Source organism: Mesitornis unicolor, unplaced genomic scaffold (genome assembly GCF_000695765.1).
Source record: "Mesitornis unicolor isolate BGI_N332 unplaced genomic scaffold, ASM69576v1 scaffold26058, whole genome shotgun sequence".
Lineage (NCBI taxonomy): Eukaryota > Metazoa > Chordata > Aves > Mesitornithiformes > Mesitornithidae > Mesitornis > Mesitornis unicolor.
Window position 1 is genome coordinate 14,277 of NW_010201557.1, and position 14,088 is coordinate 28,364.

Consider the following 14,088-nt stretch of genomic DNA (forward strand, 5'->3'; position numbering starts at 1 on the left):
AACTTCCGACTTGTTTCTGTTTGAATCTAATTTAAAATGAGAGCAGAGGGACTTATGAGGTTTTTTTAGGGAACAGAATGACTGCATAAAGCATAGAATGAGAATGAGGAGTTACTGTTTCTTTTTCCAGTTGTGTCCTAGATAATTAAATGATCTTGACCAAATTCTCTGGTTTTCGGTGTTTTTTTCTGTTAAGTAAGAGGTGTAGCCTGACCTCTATCAGCTTGAAGCCATTTAGAGTTAAAAAGTTGAGATTTTCTAGTGGTAAGCAGCAAAAAATACTGTACACAGCTGTAGCTGTGGACTTAATTTGTACAGGGAGAGTGATAAGAGGATGAGTGTGTTTGTAAGAGAATGAATTTTTTTCATTTAATACGAGCGATTTTTCCATTACTTAGTGGCCTTCATGTGATAGGAAGAATAAAAGCCACCTTCATACGGGATGGAGCCACTCCTAGAACTACGAATTGTGGTGTAATTGTGACCCTGCTACTACACCAGGGGTCACCTGCAGCCTTCACTTGGTAGTGGCTGGCCTTTTTTTTTTTTTTTTTTTTTTAACAAAACACAATATTTTACCCAGTATAAGTGCCAGGCCAAGAGGCTACCTTTTTTTTTTTTTTTTTTTTTTTTTTTAACACAATAAAATGATTTAGCCCACAAGTTTTGAATCCCAAAACCAATGTGGTAAGGCAGGTACAATTTTATGCTGGTAAAAAGGTTTTGGGTTGGGTTTTTTTTATCTTAAAGTAATTTCACTTGCTGTGAAATTTCTCAGCAGCAAAGTAAGTTCTCATATTGCCTTGTGGATCACATACAGTTTTTTCATCTACACACCAAAATTGACCTAAAAATGCCAGAACCCCTGGGGGCCACTGCAGGCGTCCTTACATTTAGTATTAACTGAAAACATTCTGAAGATCTGCCTAAAGCAGCCTAACCCTGCACATCTTTGAACAAATGCTTGACTCCCACACTCACCTATTATCCACCTGCCTGACCCTCAGCTCTTACTTACTTCTCTAATTTTAACTTATTTTTATATCAAATGTGGTTTTCATTATATTTTTTTACTTCCATTCCTTTTAGAAAAACCACAGATGTGATCAAAACTTTGTTTTATTCTTGCTTTTCATTTCCCTTACTTAACTTTTGCCCATTTTTTTCCTTGTATATCTGTTGGTTATCTCCTTTTATCTATGTCCATTTCTTTCTAATCTGTTCTTTCTCTGAATTTCATTTGTTGGCTGTGAGCTTTGGCTGCTTTATCCCAACTGAGCAATATGAAGCAGCTGTGAGCTCAGTGTAGTCCGCCAGGGAACCCAAGTTGGTGGTGGTTGTCCAATGCTGGAGGCAGTGACCCCAAGCGCTGGTTTCCCTCTGTTTTCCTTTTCCATCTGCTCTCCCTTCTTCCTCCCCTGCTGTCTCTATTCTTCTTCTCAGTCTTCTCCTATCCTTGTAGCCTGAAGTTTCCCTTTTTCTCCACAGTTTATCTTTCTTTAGCAATATATTTTCCTTATTCCACAATTTTGGGAAAAAACCAACTCTCTACAAACAGATCTGATCCACATACAAAACTCGGAAGAGAGCAAAACCTGTAGTTAAGTAGCATAAAAAATAAAATAGGTCAGACAATAAGCTAAGGAAAAATAGAGGTGAAGTGCTGGAGGTGTTTAGGTAGAATATGCCATAACAGAGATGGATTATATGGATGTATCGAGCTGGCATAAAGAAATAATTTAAATACAGAAGAAAATACATTAGTAGAATTTTTGGAGAGAAAATCCCTTAAAAGGTCATCATGTTTCCCTCATATCCTTTTAATATTCATTTGCTTACTTTGGTTTTTGCTTAACAGGAACAAAATTCTGATGACCTGCTATTAACTGTTTCTTTCTCTTTAGGAGTTCTGGGCTCTCCAGGATCTGGGTAAACACAAGTTATTTTCAGAATGGGTTACTATGTACCTCTTGAGATTAAATCGGTAAGTCTGATGCAGTTTCAAGTGCAAAAATAACAGCACATGTGTATTTGCCAGAAGCAGACAACTTTAATCTGCGGTGATTTTCATTTATCTTTAGTGAGTCTGGTAAACTGGCCCAAACATGGTTTCATATGGCTTTTTTGTCTTTGTGTTCTAGCACAATCTAGAACCATAATCTATTTGTTGTTCTTCATCGAGCATCTGATCAGATTTATTTGATTAATATTTTTTGTTAAAATACCAGTTCTTCAGAATTGGTTCAAGCATCTGAAAGTCAGGCTTTGCAGATACATAGGAATGAACAGTGTTTCATTACTGGTAATACATATATTTTTACTGTGTGGTAATACTGCTTTAGGATGACAGGGAGTGGAAGTTGAACAGTTGTGAATACACAGACTGTGTTGGGAAACCACTGGTCTTGCATAGATAGGGACATGCCTGTTAGAGCTTCCTACCAATTCTTTTGTCTTAAATCAATAAAGAATGTGACATGGTTTTTGCATGGCTGATAGTAGTGAAAAGAAGAACAGATGAGGTACTTGGAAATTTTAGTCAGTAAATAAAATTCTTAGCGAAAAAAATCTATACAAGATAGAAAACTTAGAAGCAAGTGTGCAGGTTTTCCAACTAATCATTCTTAGACATTCACACCTATTTCCACTGAACACAAAAGCAGAACACTTAATGATTTTAATCAAAGTCAAGCAAAATATTTTTTGAAATAAATAAGCATAAGCTTTGTTAGCTAAAGCACTTACTTATCTCTTCCTTTGGTTTGCTTTTCATGTATAGTAACAAGGGTGATTCAGACGCCAAGAGAAGAACAAGAATGACAAGTGAGTAAAACAATCCAGAAGAATCTATATGCTTGGAGATAGCAACTATCTGTTTATGTAGGTTTCTTCAGTTTTAGTTATTTTTTCTTCTGAGCAGGACTAAAATGTACTCTTTCTGAAGAGGAGAAACTCGCATTACACTGCTGCAAATCTCGTGATATGTACATTCACTGTGGTGAACCACTATCTCTGGTTTCACTCAGTCTTGTGATTAGAATCTAGCCATGGGTGTATGGCTAGACTTGTGATTTTCTATATATTTTTTATATAAGCTAAATGATGAAGATGTTCCTTGGCTTCAATGAGGCATTCTTCCTCCTTAGGGATTCACCCTTTTCCCTCCTTAAACAAAAATAATTTAAAAATCCTTAATTTAACTGTCTGCATTCATGAAGAAATTGGTCTGGCCCAAACCCCTTCTGTTGTGAATACAGCTGTACTCGTATCACTGAGGCCTAGGAGTGCAACATCATGGAAGTGCACCACTGCTACTTGTGCAACGTGCTTTTCTCTACATTCTGCTGATTTTGAAGGTCAGAACACATGTTTGTTCATATTTTGGGTGACTGAAATTTCATGTGATGAAGACCTCATGAAACAAGTCTTTTTCTCCTGTCAGTATCCACACAGGCTGCTTTGACCTGTGTCGCACCATATGTGAACATAGACATTGAAGCAATCCAGCTCACGTGTCCAGCTATGGTCTATTCCATATCAATCCTCATTTATATAATTGATTGTTTTCTTTCCATTATTTGTCATTTACCTTTTTGTATTCTTTTTCCTCTTATTTTTTTTTTAAATCAAATCTTTCACAATTTACATTTAGAGGATTAGGAGATGCCAGACCTCCAGCTTGTTCCATGCTTTGGTGCTTGTGGACTTAATTATCTTTACCCCTTTTGATTCCCTTTAAGAACTCAAGAATTACTGGGGCATGGGAATATGGTTGTCTGTATCTTGTCATGTCTCTAGTGGGGTTTCATCCTAGTGCCTTGAAACGGTGGACATGCTCCACATGCTGCGCCCCAAGTTGTAATTCTTTATTGCAAAGTAGGCTGCTCCCTGAAAGGGACCCTAGGATTTGATTTCCTTGTGAGAGATGCCCTTCCTTTTTCCTGCGTGCAAGCAACATCTTTTCTTGTAGTTCCTTCCTTTAACAGTCTGTGAATGTGTCAGTGTGCATTGCTAAGAAGACATTGTTCTTCCTTGGTGATGAGCCCTTGATAACATCAGGGAAGATTCTGGTAGGCATCCTGTACTGGCTTAATGGAGTAAGATTTGTCTAAGTGTTCAGATATGCCCAAATCCTTTCTATGTGTTACAAAGAACTCAGGTTTCTCATAAGCACCGACTTTTTTTTTTTCTCCTGCACCTGGAGAAAAAACCTTATTTGTGAAAGGATTATCTAGTCATACTTTAATTCTCCAAGTTATTCTAAATATATAATGGTAGAGGTACTGCTTTTAGCTGTCTATCACAGCAGAAACAGCAGATATGAAATTCTAACAATTTTTTAGTGAGACTTTTTTTTATTTTTGGGTCTACAATAAGACAGTGAGAGAGAATGAAGGAAATGCAGGATCTGATAAAATTCTGCACAGGAGTTATTATAAGCTTTGATTTTTTGCTGCTTTGCAAGGCATTTTACTCTCATTTCTAGTGGAAATGGCTGTGCTTTTTTGTTAAATATTGATTGGCTGGTTTCTTCAAAAGGTTTAATTGCTTTAGTAGGAAAATGGCAGGAGATAGCACTACATAAGGCACAGCTTATCACGTGGACCTTCATATTTGCATCCACATTTTTTAACTAAGGCTCCATCCATTTTTAATTAACATTTCTCACAATTCTACCTGTATTTTTAGAAAGTTAAAATGAAAACAGTTACCAAGAAGAAAGGCTTGTTTTATTATTTGTATTTTGGAAGTTTCAGCTGTGGGACTCTGAGGCTCCTAGCACAACTATTATTTCAAGGTTTTGAGCTCCCCCATTTTTCTCAGCTAAAATTTAATGCTGAAAACTGTGTAAACACACTTATTTTTCTTGAATCTGCTTTTAGAGAAAACTATGATATTCTGAGTTTTTATACCAAATCAGAAAGGATCCCAGTTTGGGGATGATCTTCTGCAAACCAGCACTGTGTTTCTCCACATGCACCTCAGAGGATCTTATGGGAGAAGAGACAGACAAAACAAGGCACAGGTTTTTCCTCCAGGTCCACACTTGTGCTCGTGGTCTCAGCTTTGGTAGCAGTCCAAAACTGGATTTGCAAAGATTCATGGTTAAGTTAGTAAAGTTTTCATCACTCTATATTCATACAGCAGAGCTACAGAAATCTGTGACAGCCTACTGGTATTAATTAATTATTGTTTTAATCAAATTTAGCTTTCCTTTTAAAATCAACAAATCTTGTTACATTTTTGCTAGCTGCTCCGTATTACAGTGTGACTGAAGGGTTTTTTGTTGTCCTCTTTTATATCTTTACTTTTAAATGGAACTCTTAGGTGCCCCTTGTGATCTCTTTAAAATGGGTTTTTTGTTGTTATTTGCTTGTAGCAGTTGTCCCTTGTCAGTACAACTTGCAGCAGCAATCTGGATCAACTCAGTCAACCGTACTTTTTTACCCAGCATTTCATGTTAAAGACAAAACTGTCAGGGCTCTCTAGATTTTCATATGGGTTGGTAAGTCCCACTATATTTCTTATTGCTGTCTTTAGTATTGACTGACCTTGAATATATTGCCATTAACAGCTCATTATTCATCACCTTTCCCTCATCATTAGTAAATCCAGTAAAATACCTGATGTCCCAAAGTACATTACCTTGAAGCATTTGAAGTTGATCGCTTATTCCTTATTTTTTTTCCTCCATACAAGTCTGTCATTGTATTTCTTTCTAAAAGAAACATGTAAAAATAAATTGTAGACAAGATCATCACATGCTCGTAAGGGTATAAAATTTCTTCTGCTTTGTCCTTTTCTTACCTGGTTTGTCTTATTCTCTCATAATTATCTTGCCACTTGTGTTAATTACAGATATTTTTAATGCCACTGTGAAACTTGTCGATTTGCAATTGTTAAAACTATATTTCTGGGACAAATATTCTCCTGCTAATATGAGTCATGGTTTTAATGTGAATTACAATTTTTTTGTGTGAGTCATATGTAACTTCTCCACCTTTGAAATATTTTTTCTGTATTATTATCACACTTTACTATTGAAAACCCGTTTACTGGATTAAATCAAATACCCGGCCAGAACAAATTATTTTGCCAATTGGGAAACACTATTTTTTTAGCAGTTAGGGCAGGGTGTTGTTATGACTATGTAGAGGTTATCAGGGTTCCAAATAGTTTTATTTATTGGCTTTTCTTTAATATGTGTATTAAGTTGAATCCTTTTATCCAAAATATTATTTCTGATCATCCCTTTCTTAAGGTAATTTATTATTTGTAGATACAATATCATAAGTAACTGATTAGAGGAATTGAGTAGAGGGAAATTTGGAGTGGTAATTTTGATGAATACTCTGCTTTCTGTAATACCTTCCTTCAAATATGCTGTAAGGGTATTTATAAGAATATTTTATAAAGCTACATGGATTTTTAAAAAATAAATTTATTATATAAAACTAAGAGTTATTAATATAAAACATACTGGGACATCAATGGAAAGGGAAGGAACGGGTGAAGTTTGTGTACGTCCTTAAATCACAGATTTTTGGTTTCAAGTCCATGGGTCCTCTGGTATCACTACTTAATCTCATCAGGTAATAATCAGCTACTGAATTTGAGAAAATATGTAGACCAATGTCAAATTAAGACTTACAATGCAAGCTTGAAATGTTTGCTACAATTAATCTGTAACATTGTTTTGACTATTAATTAAAAGGATAACTTTTTAATTAGAATCCTAGGCTTTAATTGCAGAGCAACAGTAAAAGTTGTGTTGACATTATCTGCTAAAAAATTGATAATAAAAGCCATGTGTGTTTATGAGAATTGTCCACGGCATACAGCTTGACAGAGCTCCTTTTATGAGTTGTTTGTTGCTGTCCTGTAAGATACAGCCTGGGTTATAATTCAGGATTTTCAATGTCCCTGCAGTCTCCCTGCCACAAATTTGCCACAATGAGCCTGGGACACATCAGGGAAGCGGTGCAGCTGCCATGAGTGCTTCCCAAAAGATACAACAGGTGGAAAAAACTGGGGCACCTCCCCCCCAGCCACACCAGGACATAAAAGGGAAGTTGAAAAAGTACATTTAAAAATGCAGTTTATGTCTAAACTTTTGGCATAAGACATAGAAGAAGGAATCTCTAAGTACATGCACTTTAATGAATATCTTAATAATTCCTTTTTAAATTAAGTAATACAATATTCATTTTTATCATCTCCAGGAAGGTATAGACAACGTTGAAACACTCTTTATTCCAACAATGTAGCAGGAACATAGGTGATGGTAAACTCATCATGTTGGAAAAGTCTGCTGGTGTCCGTAACACAAACCCCTTTGTGTATCAGTGGGATGTTCTGTACTATAATTTTTGTTGGGCACTTTGGCATTACTGATTGTGCAAGTTAAAAAAATCCTCTTAGCAGCTCATAAAAATAAATAGGTAGATTAATTCCTTTTCCTTTTTTTTGCCTTTTTTTTCTTGATATGCAAATTAAACCTTGAAGATTTCAATGACACGTTTCAATGACTGTGTTTTCCTTTTGTTGAATATGTCTAACTATATTTAACATGTTTTATTTTTGGTTTCAGCTTTTAATCCTAGATACATACTTAGGAATTGGATGGCAGAATCAGCAGTGCAGAAAGCTAATTTGAATGATTTCTCAGAGGTAAAATTCTTTCTTTCTTTCTTTCTTGATGTATTTATTAATAATTGGCATAATTGTTAATGAAACAGTTGTTGCAGTTACACTTTGAACCTATACTACACTTTGACCGACATGGTACTATCTTATACCAGTTACTATTAAAAATATTAACAAAATTATTAGTAGTATTAATTGTAACATAAATAGTAATGACTATATTAATATCCATATGAATAATAGTAAGCAACTCACGTAATATTTTCTGGTGCCAGGAGGGTGTGTAATATGAAGTGGCAGAAACTTTCCTTGTTTGTCGGAAAACATTTTGTATAAAAACTTAACCATTTTAACTGTTTCCAGGTTCATCTCCTACAGCAGATTTTACAGCATCCCTTCCAGAGACAGCAGGCTGCAGAGAAAGCAGGCTATTCCCTGCGCCCCCCAGCTTGGGCCAAGGATCTCAAAGTGAGCTGTTCCTCCTGAGAGAAAACCGAACAAGCAAGAAAAAATGATCAAGGTTGAAGCTCAGGCCTTCAAATGGGATTAACGGATCAAGCCACAGGAGCTTCTCTCCCTTAGACTTTGTGGACAGGAATCTGCTACTCTGCTAGGCAGCAAGGCAAGGTCTTGACCAACTTTTTAAAGTCTAAAGATTAAAGAAATGGACCACTATGTATGGTTGCATCAGCAAATTATGTTGGGGTTTATAATTCTGCCCTTCACATTCAGCTGTGCATTAATTTGTGTCCCAATATTTAAGTTATGTCAAGCTGTCCCACTTACCCTCTCAGAATTCATGGCTGATCAAATGGGTCTCAATAATTTTTACTGGCTGTTCAATTTAAAATCTGCCTAAGCTATTTTTAATCGTACAGTATTTTGATTAATGTCCTCCCTACTGTTACAAACTGTTCAAATATAACTGTATTCTGAAGACACAAATGTTCTTAAGTCTCTTGTGGAGTTGGAACAGAGGATCATCTCACACTTAGGCCTTGCAACCTTTCCTCTTTTTTACCTTATTTTGTCCCATTAAACTGCCAACAAAGATTTAAATGAAATTCAATTAAATAGTGAGCAAAGATGGGAGTGAGTTGCCCAAAAATAAATTTTTGTGTCTTAGCCAATGTCAGCTGCCTATAAAGCCTGGCCCACTGCTCTTTGAAAGTGTATCTTTTGGTGGTAGTAGAAAGGTTGTTGGTGTATGGATATAAAGCCTCAGGAAATGTTCACTGCTTGGATATGGAAAAGGACTTTCTTGGAAGTATGTCACTACATATGTAGTCAGGTCAATATACCTTTTGTATCCAGCCACCTGATGCTGTAAGGGGCTAAGGAAAGTCTTGCAGGGAAAGTATTTAAAATTCAACTGAAGCTGTTTCACAGAAGTCCTTTGAGTAACATAGACGAGTCTGAGTCCTGGGTCTTGTTTATCCTTGTTTCATAATCCAATTCCACATGACAAAACTTAGTGTATAATTAAGCCAAAATTAATACATAAGCAATCAGGTCCAATGTTACGCTAGAAAATTTACAACAAAAACCACTTCTGTGGGGGCTTTGTTACCTCTTGACGCTACCTTGTCTCTTTTCAAATCCCAGATGGATTGTTTTAGTCTCCAAATATCTTGAGTGCCACTTGATTCTGAAATAGAGGCTAATAAGTGGTATATTTAGCATTTCACAAATCTATTTCTAGAAATATAATTATTGTGGACAAAAATTTACATTGTAAGAAGCTTTCAGTGACTAAAAAAAATAGTCAGGTGCCTTTACTTCCTAACTGTATTCAACACAATTATTCAGGATGGTGTTCCCCTCAGATATACAGCTGTTCAAATAGAAATACAGTTGTTCAACTGTAAATAGTAGTATCATCATGTGAGGCACAATATAGATATTTAAGTACAGATTTCTGGAAGTCCAGTCTGAAGTTTAAGCAACTTGCACAAGTTCAGCCTGGGTTAACATTCCTTGTGCAGGTAGTAAGTGCTCTTCTGCAAGCACTGGGATGAGTGTTTGGGCTGGCAACATCTCCAGATAAAAGGAGGGGGCTGCTGGGGGGTCTGTTGAAGCCCTTCAGCTGTGGGCTGCATTCCCAACCTACTGAAACATTGGCGGTGGTGTCTGTTTTTGGATAATTACAAGCAAAAATAGCATGTTGTGGTGAAATGTATGAACGTCAGCATTGCCACCTGCAGTGGAGTGAGTTACACTGCAAATAAGTGATGATTTGAAGATGAACGTATTTGTGCCTGCAGGGTAAATCCAGCAGCACTGGAGCTTGGGCCCTGGTTTCCAATGAGGAATAAGGAAAGAACCATAATTTATGTTGAACCAAACATCAGCTAAGTTTCTTTTGTGTGGGCCAAGCACGGCTGCCTGTACATCTTTCCCTCATACAATAATTGCATAAATACTTCTAGCATTTTTATACTGCCTTTTTCTTCCAAGTGTTTCATAAATGTTAAATTCTGTTGGTAACAGTAGCAAGTGGACCTCTGCTTCACCCGAGGTAAGGAAAGCCTCCAGCATCACAATATAAAACCAGAACATCCCGAATGGGAGCTATTTTACAAGCAGTGATATGTACTGCCTCTTGTGCTCTCTGTGAAGCTTTTCCCAGGTTCTTGAAAAATATCTGAAAGAAGGAAGTAAGCCCTGAAAACTGGTTCCATGTATTGCTCTGGCTGCAGAGAGCAGGTCAGCTACTACTCCAGGAGTTCAGTCATGGACTCACTCATGTCCTCTTTCCTTGATTCATGTGAAAGCAGTTTTCCATTACTTTTCCCCCTACTTTTACTATGCAGTTTACATCACCTGTTTGTAGTAACTACTCTGATTTCATACTAGTCAGTACTGACTGCTGATGGCGATCAACCTGCCTTGGAATGTTCTGCAAGACCACGAGAACTGGTAAGTCTTAATGATGGCAAATCTCTTCTGTTCTGTGTCTCCCTCCAACAGGATAGGCATGTTTCCCAGTTACTGTGAGACTGCTGATAACCCATAAATACCTTTGTCCTGTACTTTTGCTATGTGATCCACTGAATTTTCTACTCTTCTACTCTCAAAGTGTTTGACAAAGACTGTGTGAAAAACATATGAAGAATACAGTTACTTCAACACTGCCTTTTAACTCTGTTTTGTGAAAGTGGAGGAATGAGCCCACATTGTGCTCAGCATTTTGTACAACTTCCCTTTCCTCTTCTAGGTTTTAATCGTTATGGTTTATTATGACAATGTAAGCATTAATACTGTGTTTCATGATATATTCCCTAAAATCCTTGGCTCTCACCTGCAGTTCTGGAGCTGCTTCTTCCTTCACATTATATAAACACAGCAGTGATACAAGAGCCAGATGGAGAATAAAAATACTGTGACTGGTAATCAAACAGGTATTTACTTGTACTCTCATCCTCTTTCTGTGTCAGAGGACAGTTACAGGGGCAGCAGTGTTGATCCCTCACCTGTGGACTTGTCCATATGACTCTCACCGTTCTTATCCTAAGGATGAGTGGAAAAGTGGTCGCTTGAAGCCAGTCCTTCTTCCATATTGGTGCTGTAAGAGCCCAAAGACGACAACAGCTGCTGAGACTGCTTCCACTTGAGGTATGGGGAAAGGTTAAAAATAACGTGCTGCAATTCCAGATCTTTTCCGAGTAAAATACTGTAATCTCCAGTAACGTACATACTTCTGCAATCTACAGGAATAGGACAATTTCATATGGCAATAGGTTATCTAGAGGTGGAGGATTATCTATTTTTTTTACAAATGCTTTTGGTTTAGTTTTGAAAGGAAGATCTTTTTTGTATTTGGCAGCATGTTTTTTTGTATTAAATAAAGCCAGATAATTTGGTGTCATTAAGATGGTAGCTCTGTTCTTTGAATGGAGAGTTTGAACACTTACATTTCAGAAATTCAATGTACATACACAAAATAGCTGATAGAGTTCTAATCATCACAGCATTTTAATTGATTTCTGGAGTTCTCTGTAGGCTTTGATTCTTTTTGTTTCGAAGAAAGCTCAACTTTTTCTTTTGTGCAAGATTAAGTGCATGAGTTATGACTGACTGCAGATGTAAAATGTATAAAATTGAGTTTATTGTTCTGTAACAAAAGAGAAGGGAGGAAATAGGGCAGGAGGCTGAGCATTCTGGTGAGAAGAGTGAATGCTAAGAAAACCGTGTAGAAGTTGATGCTTTGTGAGTTCAGAGAAACTAGCTTATTGTGCCACATTTTTCTAAGGACAAGGGTTTGCTTTATTTTGGTGCTGGGTATATATTTGATAAAAGTAATTTGATTTAAAATTAATTGGATAACAGGAAGCTGTTGTCACCTAAGTGTGTCAAAGATGTGCTCTCCTAAAACCTTGCAGGAAAATGACACCCAGCATTTTAGCTTTCAGTGATTCTGCATAATGCTTAGCTCAGTTACATATGGAAAGAAATTGGGAAACATTAATCCTTTCTTTTTTTAACCCCTAGTTTTAACTTCCTACTTTTTGCTACTTAGTATTTTTTCTCCTGGACTTAGAACTAGAGCTTGTACTAAGCTTATGAGCCTCCCTCCATTCCCATATCCCTGATGCGAGCTTTACTTACTCTTCCAGTGCTTACACTGTTGACAACCCAAAGGAAGGAGGAAAGGGAGAGTGGCTGTCCCATGGCTACACCTGAGTAACTCTGGGGATGGGCACAATTACTGCAGGAAAAACATCCTTTAGCTGCAGCTTGTCTCAACTGAAAACAGATTAAGTTTATAACTAAAACCTAATTTTTTTTCTAGTGACTCATCTGGCACTTCCCTGGCTGATGCATCCCTGTTATGAAGCACCTTCTGTGCATCCTCAAGTTCCTCTTGTGTCCATCACCTCCTGCTGCTTTGACCAGGTACTACCTGCAGCTTCTACTGCTGAGATGGGCACATTCTGCCTTGGATTGCTCCACCTTGTCAAGGGTCGGCTCCCTGATACTGGGTGCTCATGGTTTGTGCGTTATCATAGCAGTGTCCTGGTCTTTGCTGCCTGGTGGAGGACAATGCTCATGTAGCCACAGGAATGTGCAAACATCTTAGGGACCATCTGAACAAATGTGAGAGGGGACAGCCAGCACCACTGTCTGTACTTGGATAAATAGGTGCCTCTTTGTGCTGTGATCTTGTGGAAAATGTGGATTGCCTCAGTAAGTGTTGCACTTCTGGACTCTACCAACAATTTTCATTGATGTCAGTCAGCGCAGAGACTGCCAGGCCTTGATAGCCTTGGAGAGCCAAGTAAGTCCCCTACCTCTTCCAGATTGGTCACATACTCACCTAAAGAACCCCCTGGGGAGTGGGGCATGTGGTGTGACAGTGCTCTTGCCCCCTGCTCTGTCAGTTTCTATGTATTTATTTAGACCACACACTTTGCTTTTTATTGCAAAACACAAAAGTATATTATTTAGGGTATCTTAGAAGATCGTGTGCATGAGAAGAGGCAAAGACTGGAAGAAATCAAAAAAACACTAGAAAGTATAGATTTCTTTAAAACATTTGAAGTGGTACCAATTGCCAGTAAAATGCTTGTTCATTAACTGTGACACTTTGTGCAGATATAAAATAGAAGCTATTTTTATTTGAGAAATAATAATGAATGCTGTCTACATAAGAATTAAAATGGGAGAAGAAATGAAAAAAATATGTAGGAGGAGACATTTACATCAAGTTCATTATAATTACAAAGTCTCTCAGAAGACAGACTATTTCTAGGTACAGTATGAAGACAAATGTTAACCAACAGGGAAAAAAAAATTCTTGCTTACCAAGGGAAGCATATAAGATTTAGAAATAAAATTCTTCTTTGTCTGAGATAAACCAAATAAACGAGATTTAAAGGCAGCTGCTGTGACTGCTGTCAGGTATGACTGGAGTTGCATATGGAAGCAGGAGTGTATATCATTTGGAGTGACACTGTCTGGAAATGGCCCTGGTCCTGCCTTGCATCTCAGAGTAATCTAGCTGAGGTTTTACTTTTTAAGACAGACTATTTCTGCAAAAACTAGGGTCTTTTTATTGGAAAAACCCAAACCAACCCACAATTTTTTTTCTGATAAAGAATCTTCAAGGGGAATTCTGTGAAAAGGGATCTTCCCACTTCTCAAAATTCACATGAGAACATTGCTGGACTTTTTCCTTCAGCTCCAATTCTACTGGAGAGGCAGCCACAGAAGATGCATTTCACTCGTGGGCCAGCTCTACGAGTGCTGCTTCACCATCCCTGGCTCTTCTGATAGAGCAGAGCAAGACCCTACAGCCAATTCTTACCTTGGCCTCATGCTGCAATGGTAGTTAATGACAGGGGGGCAGGGCTGGGGGGGAAGGAGCAAGTTACAGGGACAAAGTTGGGGACAGAGGGCACACCACCTTACTTCTTGAGAACCCCAGGAGGAACTCTGAAG

The 14,088-nt window shown here is 37.6% G+C and overlaps 1 protein-coding gene across 1 annotated transcript in view; it reads left to right on the plus strand.

Annotated features, from left to right (window-relative positions):
- Nucleotides 1-8,133, plus strand: part of LOC104545099 (selenoprotein O-like) — a gene marked incomplete at its 5' end in the record, with an annotated part of 22,353 nt that extends 14,220 nt beyond the window's left edge. The window contains 4 exons of the mRNA XM_010190144.1: nucleotides 1,905-1,984; nucleotides 2,780-2,823; nucleotides 7,592-7,671; nucleotides 8,011-8,133. Coding sequence (XP_010188446.1) covers nucleotides 1,905-1,984; nucleotides 2,780-2,823; nucleotides 7,592-7,671; nucleotides 8,011-8,133 — 327 coding nt within the window. The remainder of the gene's footprint in view (nucleotides 1-1,904; nucleotides 1,985-2,779; nucleotides 2,824-7,591; nucleotides 7,672-8,010) is intronic.
- Between the last annotated feature and the right edge of the window lie 5,955 nt (nucleotides 8,134-14,088).